The sequence below is a fragment of the Bufo bufo genome, chromosome 5, assembly GCF_905171765.1.
Source record: "Bufo bufo chromosome 5, aBufBuf1.1, whole genome shotgun sequence".
NCBI lineage: Eukaryota > Metazoa > Chordata > Amphibia > Anura > Bufonidae > Bufo > Bufo bufo.
In genome coordinates, this window is record NC_053393.1 from 78217695 (window position 1) to 78231545 (window position 13851).

The 13851-nt window shown below is 45.4% G+C and overlaps 1 protein-coding gene across 4 annotated transcripts in view; it reads right to left on the reverse strand.

Moving 5' to 3' along the window:
• VPS13B (vacuolar protein sorting 13 homolog B) overlaps positions 1–13851 on the reverse strand; it is a 1020896-nt gene that overhangs the window by 191755 nt on the left and 815290 nt on the right. For all 4 annotated transcript variants that reach the window (XM_040432419.1, XM_040432415.1, XM_040432418.1 and 1 more), the window contains exon 37: positions 7287–7489. In XM_040432419.1, coding sequence (XP_040288353.1) covers positions 7287–7489 — 203 coding nt within the window. The remainder of the gene's footprint in view (positions 1–7286; positions 7490–13851) is intronic.

A 13851-nucleotide genomic window follows, 5' to 3' on the forward strand; every position in this document is an offset into this window, starting at 1 on the left:
TTATTTAGTTGTATAACCGCTGTTTCTGAGAACTGCTGTACATCTGTGTTACATGGAGTCAACCAACTTCTGGCCCCTGTGAACAGGTATTCCTTCCCAGGATGATTGGACTACATTTCACAGTTCTTCTCTATTTCTTGGTTTTGCCTCAGAAACTGCATTTCTTATGTCACCCCACAAGTTTTCTATTGGATTAAGATCCGGGGATTGGGCTGACCACTCCATAACGTCAATCTTGTTGGTCTGGAACGTTTCCTGGAATGTTGCGCGTTTACTGGTGTGTTTGGGGTCGTTGTCTTGTAGGAACACCCATTTCAAGGGCATTTCCTCTTCAGCATAAGGCAGCATGACCTCTTCAAGTATTCTGATGTATTCAAACTGATCCCTGATCCCTGGTATGCGATAAATAGGCCCAACACCTTAGTATGAGAAACATCCCCATATCATGAGGCTTGCTCCACCATGCTTCACTGTCTTCAGTGTACTGCGGCTTGAATTCAGTGTTTGGGGGTCGTCTGACAAACGATCTCCGGCCACTAGACCCAAAAAGAACAATCTTACTTTCATCAGTCCACAAAATGTCTCTTTAGGCCGTCAATGTGCTCTTAAGCAAATTGTAACCTCTTCAGCACATGTCTTTTTTTCATCAGTGGGACTTTGCGGGGGCTTCTTGCAGATAGCTTGGCTTCACATAGGTGTCTTCTAATTGTAACAGTACTCACAGGTAACTTTAGACCTTCTGTGATCTTCCTGGAGCTGATTGTTGGCTGAGCTCTCGCCATTTTGGCTATTCTTCTATCCATTTGAATGGTAGTTTTTCGCTTTCTTAGGCTACTTTCACACTAGCGTTGTTTTAATCCGGCGTTCAATTCCGACACCGGAACTGCCCGCCGGATCCGGAAAAACGTGTGAAAACGGATTACATTTGAATCCTGATCAGGATTTTGATCACAATGAAAAAATGCATTGGAAAAAACGGATCCGCCATTTATGGACTTTAACTTTTTTTTCACATTTTTCGGGTTTAACATGCAAAAGCCGGATCCGTTTTGACTGAACACACGGCGCCAGATCCGGCGTTAATGCAAGTCAATGGGAAAAAGGCCTGATCCGGCGTTCAGTCAAAGTGTTCAGGCTTTTTGGCCGGAGGTAAAAATACTGCATGCTACGTTTTTCTGAAAAGCCTGATCAGTCAAAAAGACTGAACTGAAGACATCCTGATGCATCCTGAAGGACTGACTCTCCATTCAGAATGCATGAGGATAAAACTGATCAGTTCTTTTCCGGATTTGAGCCCCTAGGACGGAACTCAGCGCCGGAAAAGAAAAACGCTAGTGTGAAAGTACCCTTATACGTCTTTCAGGTTTTGGTTGCAATTTTAAAGCATTTGCAATCGTTTTAGCTGAGCAGCCTATCATTTTCTGCACTTCTTTATATGTTTTCCTCTCTCCAATCAACTTTTTAATGAAGGTACGCTGTTCTTCTGACCCATTTTCCTCAGAATTTCTGAGAGAAATGCACTGTAACCAGCATGTACAACATTTGCTGCCTTCCTTCCTTAAATAAGGGCAATAATTGCCACCTGTTTTTCAAAGAATGAATGACCTCACTCATGGAACTCCACACTGCTATTATTTTGAACATGCCCCTTTCAATAAGTGATTGAATTACATAGAATCAGCAGCATGCATGTCATGACTGTTGGGTCTGTTGGATTTCTATTACTCTACTACACCTGCTAGTAAATTATTTGCCATGTAGAAATATCATTTCTACCAAAAACAGTGATTGATCAGGTTAGTGATGTCTGACTGCTATTATCCTGAACACAACTGTACATCGAATAGTTGAAACAGCAAGCAGAAAAGTCTCAGACTTGCTAAAAACATTTCATGGTAAAATGGCTGCGTGTAAATGGCATTGCTCTATGGTCTGGTGACGAGAAATGGTATCACCTTCATCACAATACTGAATACTCGCCACAAGTCACAGCCTTCATTCACAATCAAGCTCTTGATTGCTGAACTGGACACATTACTGAAGCATGTAAAGCCACATAAAGAACCACAGGCTGAATTCTCCATTATGGATGACTCCACCAGAGGGTGCTGTAAAAGTCTCAATTTTGTTGTTAAAGGATAACTGTCGTATTTTTAATTTTTTTTGGAGTATTGGATTGTGGTGATTAATATAACCTTGGTGGCCCTATTTCAACTTTTCACTGTGTATTCACTTACCTCCATCATGGCATAATCTCTTTAATATACTTAATGCAGAGGAATATTGTTTCTTACATATTTGTCCAGAGCTGATAGATTCTTCAGAAAATATAAGTCAGCATTCACAAATGTATTGCTAAAGAAATGGTAGTTCTGTAAGTACCCTAGCCCTATGGACTCCATATTGGATCCCCAGCTACGAGGGAGTAAATCTGCTCTATCATGACGATCTCTTAGGGCAGCGAGTCTTAAAGGATAACTGTCACATTTAGACCCTAATTTCAATTTTCATATATGTAGTTACTAATAACATGATATTCCAGAATCAGTTACTATTAGACTGACTTACCCCATATTTTATAAGATTCAGCCCTTAGCAACCAGTCTGCATAAAACTGCAATCTCACTATTCAGTTAAGATGGCCGCCACTGCCCTCACCCTGAGGCTAATCCCACCTGCCCTCACTAGCCAGTAACAATAGCCCCCCAAAAGTGTCAGTAACCAGAGCCCTCCCCCCTAAAGGGTTAATCTCCTGCAGCACAAAGGAGTCCTCTTACCACATGTGGCTTTCATTTATACACTGAGCAGAGGCAGATCTCCCTTCCCTGTTGTGCGCTGCTTCAACTCTGCATTCTCCAGCTCTGCTGAGTGAGGGAGCGTCTGCCAAGTGCAGAGACAGGGAGAAGTGCACACAGCCCAGGCACTGTTATCAGCTGCTGGGGAGGACCTGGCTTTAATTATTTACTTACAGTCCCTGGCTGTCTGTAATGTGACCTTGCACGCTGCGTGCTCCGTCTATCTGTTTAGCAACCCTATTTTAAGCACAGGTAAAAGTAGGCAGTACAGGGAACAAAAATGTGGAATTTAGGGGTAATTGAATACACAGTGAAAATTTGAAATAGGGCCACCAAGGTGATATTAATCACCACAATCCAATACAAAAAAAAAATGAAAATCAGACAAACCGTAATATAGTGCATGACAAACTCTAACAAAGTTAGAACCAGCCCTGTACCTCACATGGATCCAGAGATCTCTCTATTCATTACTCTAATTGCTCTGCTAGATTTTATTAAGGCTGAAAGCTCAAGGGGTGTCCTTTGTGCTGCAGCTTTCTCTCTATCACAGCTCAGGGAGTGTGTCCTCTACTCTGCAGATCTATCACATTCACAACTTATGTGCATTTTCCACTGCAGCTCTCTCCCTGTAAGGCTACTTTCACACTTGCGTTAGGAGCGGATCCGTCTGGTGTCTGCACAGACGGATCCGCTCCTATAATGCAAACGCTTGCATCCGTTCAGAACGGATCCGTCTGCATAACTGTTTATTTCAGATCTGATTTTTCACTTTGGAAAACTCAGATCCGACAGTACATTCTAAACACAGAAGCGTTCCCATGGTGATGGGGACGCTTCAAGTTAGAATATACTGAGAACTGTGTACATGACTGCCCCCTGCTGCCTGACAGATGCTGCCAGGCAGCAGGGGGCAGCCCCCCCCCCCCCCTCCTGTATTTAACTTATTGGTGGCCAGTGTGGCCCCCCCTCCCTCCCCAGTATTAATTGTAACCAGTGCGGCCCCCCTCCCTCTATATTCATCGGGGGCCAGTGCGGATTCCCAGTATTAAATATGACCAGTGCGGCCTCCCCCTCCCTAGTATTAAATATGACCAGTGCGGCCTCCCCCTCCCTCTATATTTATTGGGGGCCAGTGCGGATTCCAAGTATTGTGACCAGTGCGGCCTCCCCTCTCCCCCCCCTAATTAAAATCCCCCCCCCCCCCATCATTGGTGGCAGCGGAGAGTACCGATTGGAGTCCCAGTTTAAATCGCTGGGGCTCCGATCGGTTACCATGCGCTGGGGCTCCGATCAGTTACCATGGCAGCCAAGACGCTATTGCAGTCTTGGCTGCCATGGTTACTTAGCAATAAATAGAAGCAGTATACTTACCTGAAGAGCTGCGATGTCTGTGTCCGGCCGGGAGCTCCTCCTACTGGTAAGTGACAGGTCTGTGCTACAGGCAATGCGCCGCACAGACCTTTCACTTACCAGTAGGAGGAGCTCCCAGCCGGACACAGACATCGCAGCTCTTCAGGTAAATATAATGCTTCTATTTATTGCTAAGTAACCATGGCAGCCAAGACTGCAATAGCGTCTTGGCTGCCATGGTAACCGATCGGAGCCCCAGCGATTTAAACTGGGACTCCGATCGGTACTCTCCGCTGCCACCAATGATGGGGGGGGGGGAGAGGGGAGGCTGCACTGGTCACAATACTTGGAATCCGCACTGGCCACCAATAAATATAGAGGGAGGGGGAGGCCGCACTGGTCATATTTAATACTGGGGAGGGAGGGGGAGGCCGCACTGGTCATATTTAATACTGGGAATCCGCACTGGCCACCGATGAATATAGAGGGAGGGGGGCCGCACTGGTTACAATTAATACTAGGGAGGGAGGGGGGCCGCACTGGCCACCAATAAGTTAAATACAGGAGGGGGGGGGGTCTGCCCCCTGCTGCCTGGCAGCATCTGCCAGGCAGCAGGGGGCAGTCATGTACACAGTTCTCAGTATATTCTAACTTGAAGCGTCCCCATCACCATGGGAACGCCTCTGTGTTAGAATATACTGTCGGATCTGAGTTTCACGATGTAACTCAAATCCGATGGTATATTCTAACATAGAGGCGTTCCCATGGTGATGGGGACGCTTCAAGTTAAAATATACCCTCGGATTGGAGAAAACTCCGATCTGATGGTATATTAATAGGGACTCCTGACTTTACATTGAAAGTCAATGGGGGACGGATCCGTTTGAAATTGCACCATATTGTGTCAACGTCAAACGGATCCGTCCCCATTGACTTGCATTGTAAGTCTGGACGGATCCGTTTGGCTCCGCACGGCCAGGCGGACACGAAAACGCTGCAAGCTGCGTTCGGGTGTCCGCCTGCTGAGCGGAGCGGAGGCCAAACGGTACCAAACTGATGCATTCTGAGCGGATCCGCATCCACTCAGAATGCATTGGGGCTGTACGGATCCGTTCGGGGCCGCTTGTGAGAGCCTTCAAACGGAACTCACAAGCGGAGCCCCGAACGCTAGTGTGAAAGTAGCCTAACTGTCACAGCTTCTAACAGTAGATATGACAGGAGGCGGTAAAAGGATAGAACTGAGCATATGCGACCATCTCAGTAGGTGGACATGCACATTACTTTAAAGATGAAACACCAGGGGGTGCCATAATAATGAAGTAAAGAGAATTATCTCACAACTGGAACATTCTTGTAACAGAAAGTAAATTACAAAAATAACTAATTTTTTCTTGATGAATTATATTAAAATAACATTTAAAGGGGTTGTGTCACTTCTAAAAATAGCATTTATCATGTAGAGAAAGTTAATACAAGGCACTTACTAATGTATTGTGATTGTCCATATTGCCTCCTTTGCTGGCTTGATTAATTTTCCATCACATTATACACTGCTCATTTCCAAGGGGTACGGCCACCGCTGCAGTGCAGATATGAGGTGGCCGGGACAGGAAATGCTGTAAATAAGTACCTATGTGCACTCTCACAGTTCCAATCACCAGAGAGGCCAGAGCTTTTTCTATAGTGTGTAAGCATGGCCACCGCTGCTGGATGACAGGGTGATCATAGCCCCTAGATGAGAGCAGTGTATAATGTTATGGAAAAATGAATCCAGCCAGCAAAGGAGGCAATATCAATCACAATACATTAGTAAGTGCCTTGTATTACCTTCCTCTACATAATAAATGACATTTGCTAAAGTGAGACAACCCGTTTAAGGTTTGCACAGACCTAAAAAGTAGGGATCGACCGATTATCGGTTTTACCGATATTATCGGCCGATATTCAGGATTTTGACAGTTATTGGTATCGGCATCTATTTTGCCGATATTCCGATAACGTATTGGGAACAAGGATCGCGCTGCTCAGCGCTCTCTGTGTTCCCTCAGCAGCACAGGAGAAAAGGAAGCAGTGTCTCCCTCCCCCTGTGCTGCTGTCGCCAATTAGAGGAGAGAGGACAAGAGAAGGGGCGGGGCTGTGGCTGCAGCTCCACCAATGAAGATAAGTCTTTCATTAATTCATATACAGGAGGCGGGAGCTGGCTGCAGAATCACATAGCCGGCTCCCCACCTCTATGAGCGGTAGCTGCGATCTGCGGTAGTTAACACCTTAGGTGCCGCGGATCGCAGCTACCGCTCATAGAGGTCGGGAGCCGTCTATGTGATTCTGCAGCCAGCTCCCGCCTCCTGTATATGAATGAATGAGAGATTTCTCTTCATTGGTGGCGCAGTGCGCCCCCCCAAGCCCCCCAGTATTAATCATTGGTGGCGCAGTGCGCCCCCCACCCCCATCCCAGTATTAAAAACGTTGGTGGCGCAGTGCGCCCCCCCCAGTATTAATCATTGGTGGCAGTGGCCACAGGGTCCCCTCTCCCCTGCTCCTCCAATCGGAGCCCAGCAGTGTAATCCTGGGGCTCCGATCGGTTACCATGGCAGCCAGGACGCTATTGAAGCCCTGGCTGCCATGGTAAGCTCCATGCTGCTGTGTGCACAAAGCACAGAGCAGCAGGGACAGTGTGAGATCCTATTCACCCTGATAGAGATCTATCAGGGTGAACAGGACAAGGGTTCTAGTCCCTAAGGGGGCTAAAAGTTAGTAAAAAATAAACACCAAAATATTAAGTATAAATAAAAAAGAAAGATTTACAAAAAAAAACTAAATACACGTTAACAATAAACATATTAATTTTCAGCAGATTTGTGTAGGAATTTTTTTTTTTCAAAAATGAAAATTCCCAGAATATCGGTATAAATTATCGGCTATCGGCCTGAAAGTTCACAAATTATCGGTATTGGTCCTAAAAAATCAATATCGGTCGATCCCTACTAAAAAGCTCCAGAAAGATTTGCACATGTCTGAAGGTTGTATGTTGCACAGTCATACAATCTGTCTATATAGCGATCAGGAACCAGTAGCCGAGGTGCCGCCAACAAAAAATGAACTTTTAGAAGTTTAGAACTTATTTCACAGCAAACCCACCTGCAGCAGCCCACACCTCACATCAAGAAGGACTTTGGGAATGGTGGGTTGGGGGCCTTGGTCTCCACTATGCTTGCACCAATTGGCTTCAAGATTAATACAACCCGAAACTGGTCCAATCAAATTCCTGCTTCTTTCATTCAGACTCGTTTTTAGGACAAAGTCATTTAAATTCAAAGTAAACACCGCTCCAGAAATGGTATCTGCTGGGAAAAAAAGGTTATATAATGTACATCGTTTAAAAGACAAAATATATTGCTATTCATGAGAACATAAATCAGTGGCAGCTACAGGGGAAATGCAATATTACATGCTAACTGCTGTAGCCAATCAATGGACTCAGCGGTATAGGGCACAGGATCACTGAGGCCAGTGATTGGCTGCAGTGGTCATGAGCCGATACAGCTATTTCGTTACTGCAGCCTCTAAACAGAAAGCGGAGGTGAGGCCTGGAGCTGCAGCACTGAAAATGGAGGGGGGCCTAATTGGTAAATCATTTTTTTTTATCCTTTTATCACATTTAGGGGCAGTGAGGGACTTTCAACTCGGACAAACCCTTTAAACAAAGCGGGAAACGGAATTGCACAGTGGCTCCTCAGTCTGGCTAATTTAGATGGATGGGTACCGAGCAGGGTGGGGCCCGGCCCAGCCCATCCCTGACAGGGGCTCTGCTCTATGACAAATCATGGAAAACATAAACTTGGCAATACTTGGTTAAAGACTTCAGGAAAATTTGCTGAACTGGAATTCTGCAACTTTAACCCCCATTTCAGTTAGATCTACAACAGTGCCATATGTAAAGAAAAAAAGAAAGCGCCCACCTGCTCCGGATGCTCTGCTCCCGGCATGTACGCTTATGGAAGGGGTCACATGCACTGCTGTGGCCAATCACTGGTTTCAGAGATGATGTGTCCTCATCAACATGTCAATGCTGGATCTCATGCCAATCGGGAAATGTCAGCGCTGAAGCCAATGACTGGCCAAACTGGTGCATGTTACCCTGTCTGGAAGTTTAAACTCCAGGGACTAGGAGGAGCCGGACACAGACCCTTGGCGCAAATGAGTGAATTTTTTTTTTAACTTTAGGTACAGTGTTGTCTTAGCCCTAGTTTAAACGGGGACTGAAGCTAGAAACCCCTTTAAAGGGATTGTCCCATCTGGGATATTTATGGCTTACGTGTATCTCTAGGATAAGCCATAAATGTCATAAAGGTGTGCATCCCACCTCTGGAATCCACTGGGGTCTCCAAAGTGAACAGAGAGCACACTGCGCATGCACAGCATCCTATAAATTCACTGCTATGGGACTTCTGAAAACACTGGAGTGTGGGCACTTGTCTATTTTTGGAAGTCCAATAGCAGTGAATGGAGAACAAGCTGTGCAGGTGCGGCCACCCCTCCATTCATCGCCATGGGACTTCCAATAATAGCCCAGTCAGTGCTTGGCTGTTTGTGGAACTCACAAGGAGGTGAGTGGAGGGGTGGCCGGCCATGCTTGCATCTTTTTTCACTTTCAGGTCCCATTCCCAGAGGTGGAACTAGCACCAATTTGACAATTATGGCATAGCCTATCAATATTCCATAAGGGCGCCTTCACACCCTGCAGATTTTGTTGCAGAAAGTTCTGCAACTGAAAACCAGTTCCATTCCTTAAAGGGTTTCTGTCACCCTGCAAAACTCTTTTTTTTTTTTTTTGGGCTAGTTAGATTGCTCATAGTGCGATATAGCAGAATATAATGGTATTACTTACTTTCATGCGGCCGATTCTTTATAAAACGAACTTTTATAATATGTTAATGAGGGCTCTACCAGCAAGTAGGGCGTCTACTTGCTGGTAGCTGCTGCAGAAATCCGCCCCCTCGCCGTGTTGATTGACAGGGCCAGCCGTGATCTCCTCCTCCGGCCGGCCCTGTCAGTAATTCAAAAATCGCGCGCCTCGCGTCATTCGGCGCAGGCGCTCTGAGATGAGGAGGCTCGTATCCTCAGCACTCCCTCAGTGCGCCTGCGCCGATGACGTCTTCTCTTTCGGTGATGTCATCGGCGCAGGCGCACTGAGGGAGTGCTGAGGATACGAGCCTCCTCATCTCAGAGCGCCTGCGCCGAATGACGCGAGGCGCGCGATTTTTGAATTACTGACAGGGCCGGCCGGAGGAGGAGATCACGGCTGGCCCTGTCAATCAACACGGCGAGGGGGCGGATTTCTGCAGCAGCTACCAGCAAGTAGACGCCATACTTGCTGGTAGAGCCCTCATTAACATATTATAAAAGTTCGTTTTATAAAGAATCGGCCGCATGAAAGTAAGTAATACCATTATATTCTGCTATATCGCACTATGAGCAATCTAACTAGCCCAAAAAAAAAAAATGAGTTTTGCAGGGTGACAGAAACCCTTTAAGAGGCGGCAAGCACATGGATTTCTGTAAAGCCCTATTCAGGTGAACGGAACTGATTTTCAGCCACAGAAATTTATGGAACAAAATCCTCAGAGGTGCCCTAAATGTCCAGATGAACTACACTGACCATGAGCAGTGACGGAGATATTTCCGGGAGCTCTTTTTGCTTTCTCACTGAACTCTGTCCATCAATGGTTCGAGGCTTCGGTTTATATGACTTAGATATCCTTGAATTTCCCCAGATGGTAATCTAACCTTGGTATCTTGCACTATAGTCGAATGCACCTTTGCAGAATCGCGCTATGGACAGACCTAGTGAAATTAGATCTTCTGGAATAATATTGGCAAAAACCGGCCTCGGGCCACATACATTATACAGATGTTTCCCGTTTCCAAAATTATAACAAAGTCATCCATACTGTAACCGTAAACGCCACGACCTATGATTCAGCGCTGACTCTTACTAATAGAAAGAGGGCAGAGATACAGAAATCCTGAAGACGTTACCTTCTGGCTCTTGGTCATGAAACTTACTGAGGAGCAAGTGATTTTATCAAAACGCTCAAAGGGAATGCACGAGCAAAAGTCACAAAGCCTAAAATTGCATCCAAAGGAAGATAAAAGTGGAACTGTCAATCGAAAGGTTCTTTTTAAGGCTACTTTCACATCTGCGTTTTTGCTGGAGCCGGCAGAGATCACCAAAAACACCATCTGCATCCGTTATGAATTGATTCGGTTTTATTATCTCTAAAATGGCCATGATAGATCCGGCACTAAAACCATTGTAAGCCAATGGGGGACGGATCCGTTTTCTTTTGTGTCCGAGAAAACAGATCCTGCACCATTAACTTAAATTGTGTTTCATGCCATCTTGCAAAGAAAAAAAGACAATGCGGCAGCACTCTGCAAACACAAATAAAGTACAATAATGCCATAATTATAGAAAACATTATGGTGCTAATGCTACGCTTATTTAGCAAATTTGAGATTCTTGGCAAATACATTTTGTACAAAATGATTTGGGCCCGTCTGCCAAACGTCAAGGCGATCTCTATAAGACGGGAACCTAACACTAAATACTACCTGTTATGTGCCATGCTGGCTGTCATAAGATTCAGGGAGTGCAGGTTCCACATGCATGCTGGGTCCACTCTGATTTTTACCATTTTTGGTGCCATAATGGCCTCCATTAAATCCAGGGATGCAGGTACCAACATGCATGCTGAGCCCACTCTATACAGGCTGGTCAGGAGTGCAAGACCAACGGGAGTCAGCCACTCCTCCAGCTCAGTGCAACTGCAAAAAAGGGGGGTCAGTCAGCACATCCCATCATGTCATCTTACTCCGCATCCCATGCCGGACAGAAAAACGCTGGGTGCAGCGGTCTTCTGTCCGATATCGGAATGCAACCAAACAGAACGAAATGCATTCAGTTCTGTTCTTTTTTGTCCTCACTGACAATGAATGGGGACAAAACTGAAGCGTTCTCCTCCAGTACTGAGATGCTACAGTATGACGGATCTCACGAATCAGGTTTCACAAAGTCCCTGCAAAGGACAACTGCTATTATTTGATTTATATTTGCTGCCGGCCATCGCCACTTGTTATTGTGCCGCATCTTGGTTTTAAATTGCCCAATAAAATATGTGAACTAAAAATGACAACCGTAGTATATCATGTGTCTAACGTCCAGTCCTGAAGATCAATCCAACCAGCTGAGATTTCTAAATCTGCTAGGCTTTGGGCAGACCAGATTAGATAAACCCCATTCTTCACGCCTGCTGGAGGAGATGCATGCGATACACTGTTTACATGCGAGCAGAACCTAAAGTAACGTCTGTTTTGCAGTAGTTTGTGATCCCCGATACAGTTATATCAGGCATAAAAGCACTGCTTGGCATGAGCGCCTCTTCTCTGACTACATGCGCTCCCACAGGCAAAATTATTTTAACACAAAAGAAAAAAAAAATCTTAAATTAGAGACAATAAACCAAACTACATTTTCTGTAAAAAATAAGTGATGCCAGAAAGTACGAGCCAAATCATTTTAAAGCAGCCGCTCAGGATAAAGCTGATTGAACTCCTGCTAGCACAACCATGTTGCCAGGAAGCGATCTTTCAGGACAAGCGTAGGAATTTCACGAGTATTCTTCATAAAGACGTCTTGCCAGGGCCCAAGTTATGCTTGAGAATCTAGTTTATTTCATTTTTTCCTGTATTAAAAGCAACCGTGCAGCTTTAAATAAAAATAAAGTCACATTAAAGGGCTTATCGGGAATAAAGATAATGAAGGCCTATTGCCAGGATAGGATCAGCAGAGGTCCGAGTCCCAGCACCCCCGCCGATCTGCAGGCTACCGGCAGCTCTCCAAGCACAGCGCCGTACATTGTATAGTGGCTGTGCTTGGTATTGCAGCTCAGCCCCATTCACTTGAAGAAGGAAGACAGGGTAGAGGGGATAGAGACAAAAAAAGAGCAAAGTTGAGGAATGTTATATCAAAGAAAACTAAGGCAGCTTTCACACTAGCGGTTTTTGCGGATCAGTCATGGATCTGAAAAAATGCTTCTGTTACAATAATACAACCACATGCATCCGTCATGAACGGATACGGTTGTATCAGGGCCGGTACAAGGCAGGGGCCGAAGGAGCGGGTGCCCTGGGCGCTACCATTTGCGGACAGGAGGGGGGCGCAGGTGAAGTGCCAGCCACGGCCCCCCCTACATCATGCTGTGCCCCCCCATGTGCCCCCCCAACTAAAATGACCCCCCCCCCCAAGTGAGCAGCCGCCGCCGGGCACAGGGAGATGAGCGCTTCCATTGCGCTCATCTCCATTGTAAACTGTCTGTGCCAGCGGAGGTGCAGGGGAGGGAGAGGCGTGTCCCTTCCCTTTCCTCTGATAGGCTGCAGGCAGGCACCGAAGTGGAGGAGAGGCCCCGCCCCCTAATTACTCCTGTTTACCTTTCTAAAGCTAAAGGACCTTTGATGATGTCATCACAGGTCCTGTAAGGGAACTGCACAGTGTAAAGTGTAGTTCCCAGGTTAGAACAGTGCATCTGCCAGGACCTGTGATGACATCATCTTCAACATCACAGGTCCTGCAGAATCTAGCAAAGGAACTGCACCAAAAATGGTGTAGTTCCTAGGTTTAAAGGTACATCTGCCAGGACCTGTGATGACATCATCACAGGTCCTTCAACCCCTAACAGCAAGTATTAAAAGTTCACAAGCAGCTCTGTATTGATCCATACAGACTGGAATGGAGAGGTAAGAGGAGGTCCTCCACTTTTCATCATTTACCCCCCCCCCCTCCATGCCCTGTTTTTACTCATTGCTCACTCATGTATACTACTTCAGACAGTTACCACTACCTCATGTACCTCACAGTGACTATAATGCATAACTGACCACATATTTCTATAAACACTGCATCTACAGTATTATACCTTCTATGTGTCACATCAATACACTGCTCTGTATATATATATATATATATATATACACACACATACATGCACACACACTGCATATATTACACAGTATTATACATGCAATATGTACAGATATATAGTATATACCGCAGTGCACTGATATGTGAGGTATGAGGTATAATAGATGCTGTGTGTACAGATATCAGTACACTTCTGTATATACTATATATGTGAGGTACGAGGTATAATAGATGCAGTGTGTACAGATATATAGTATATACAGCAGTGTACTGATATGTGAGGTACGAGGTGTCAATACACTGCTGTATTTACTATATACCTGTACACACTGCATCTATTATACCTCGTACCTCACATATTACACTACTGTATATACTGTATACACTGCATATATTATACCCCGTACCTCACATATCAGTACACTGCTGTATATACTATATACCTGTACACACTGCATCTATTATACCCTGTACCTCACATATCAGAACACTAGGGAATATACTATATACCTGTACACACTGCATCTATTATACCGCGTACCTCACATAACTGTACACTGCTGTATATAATATACATCTGCATCTATTATACCTCTTTTGTGTGCCAGGGCTGTTTTGTAATCCCAATCCGGCCCTGATGGCATAAATTATAAAACGCAGCAGCAAGAATAGTTCATGGAACAAAGGGAGGGGCTATAAAAGGGGAATGGGGGCCCAATTTAG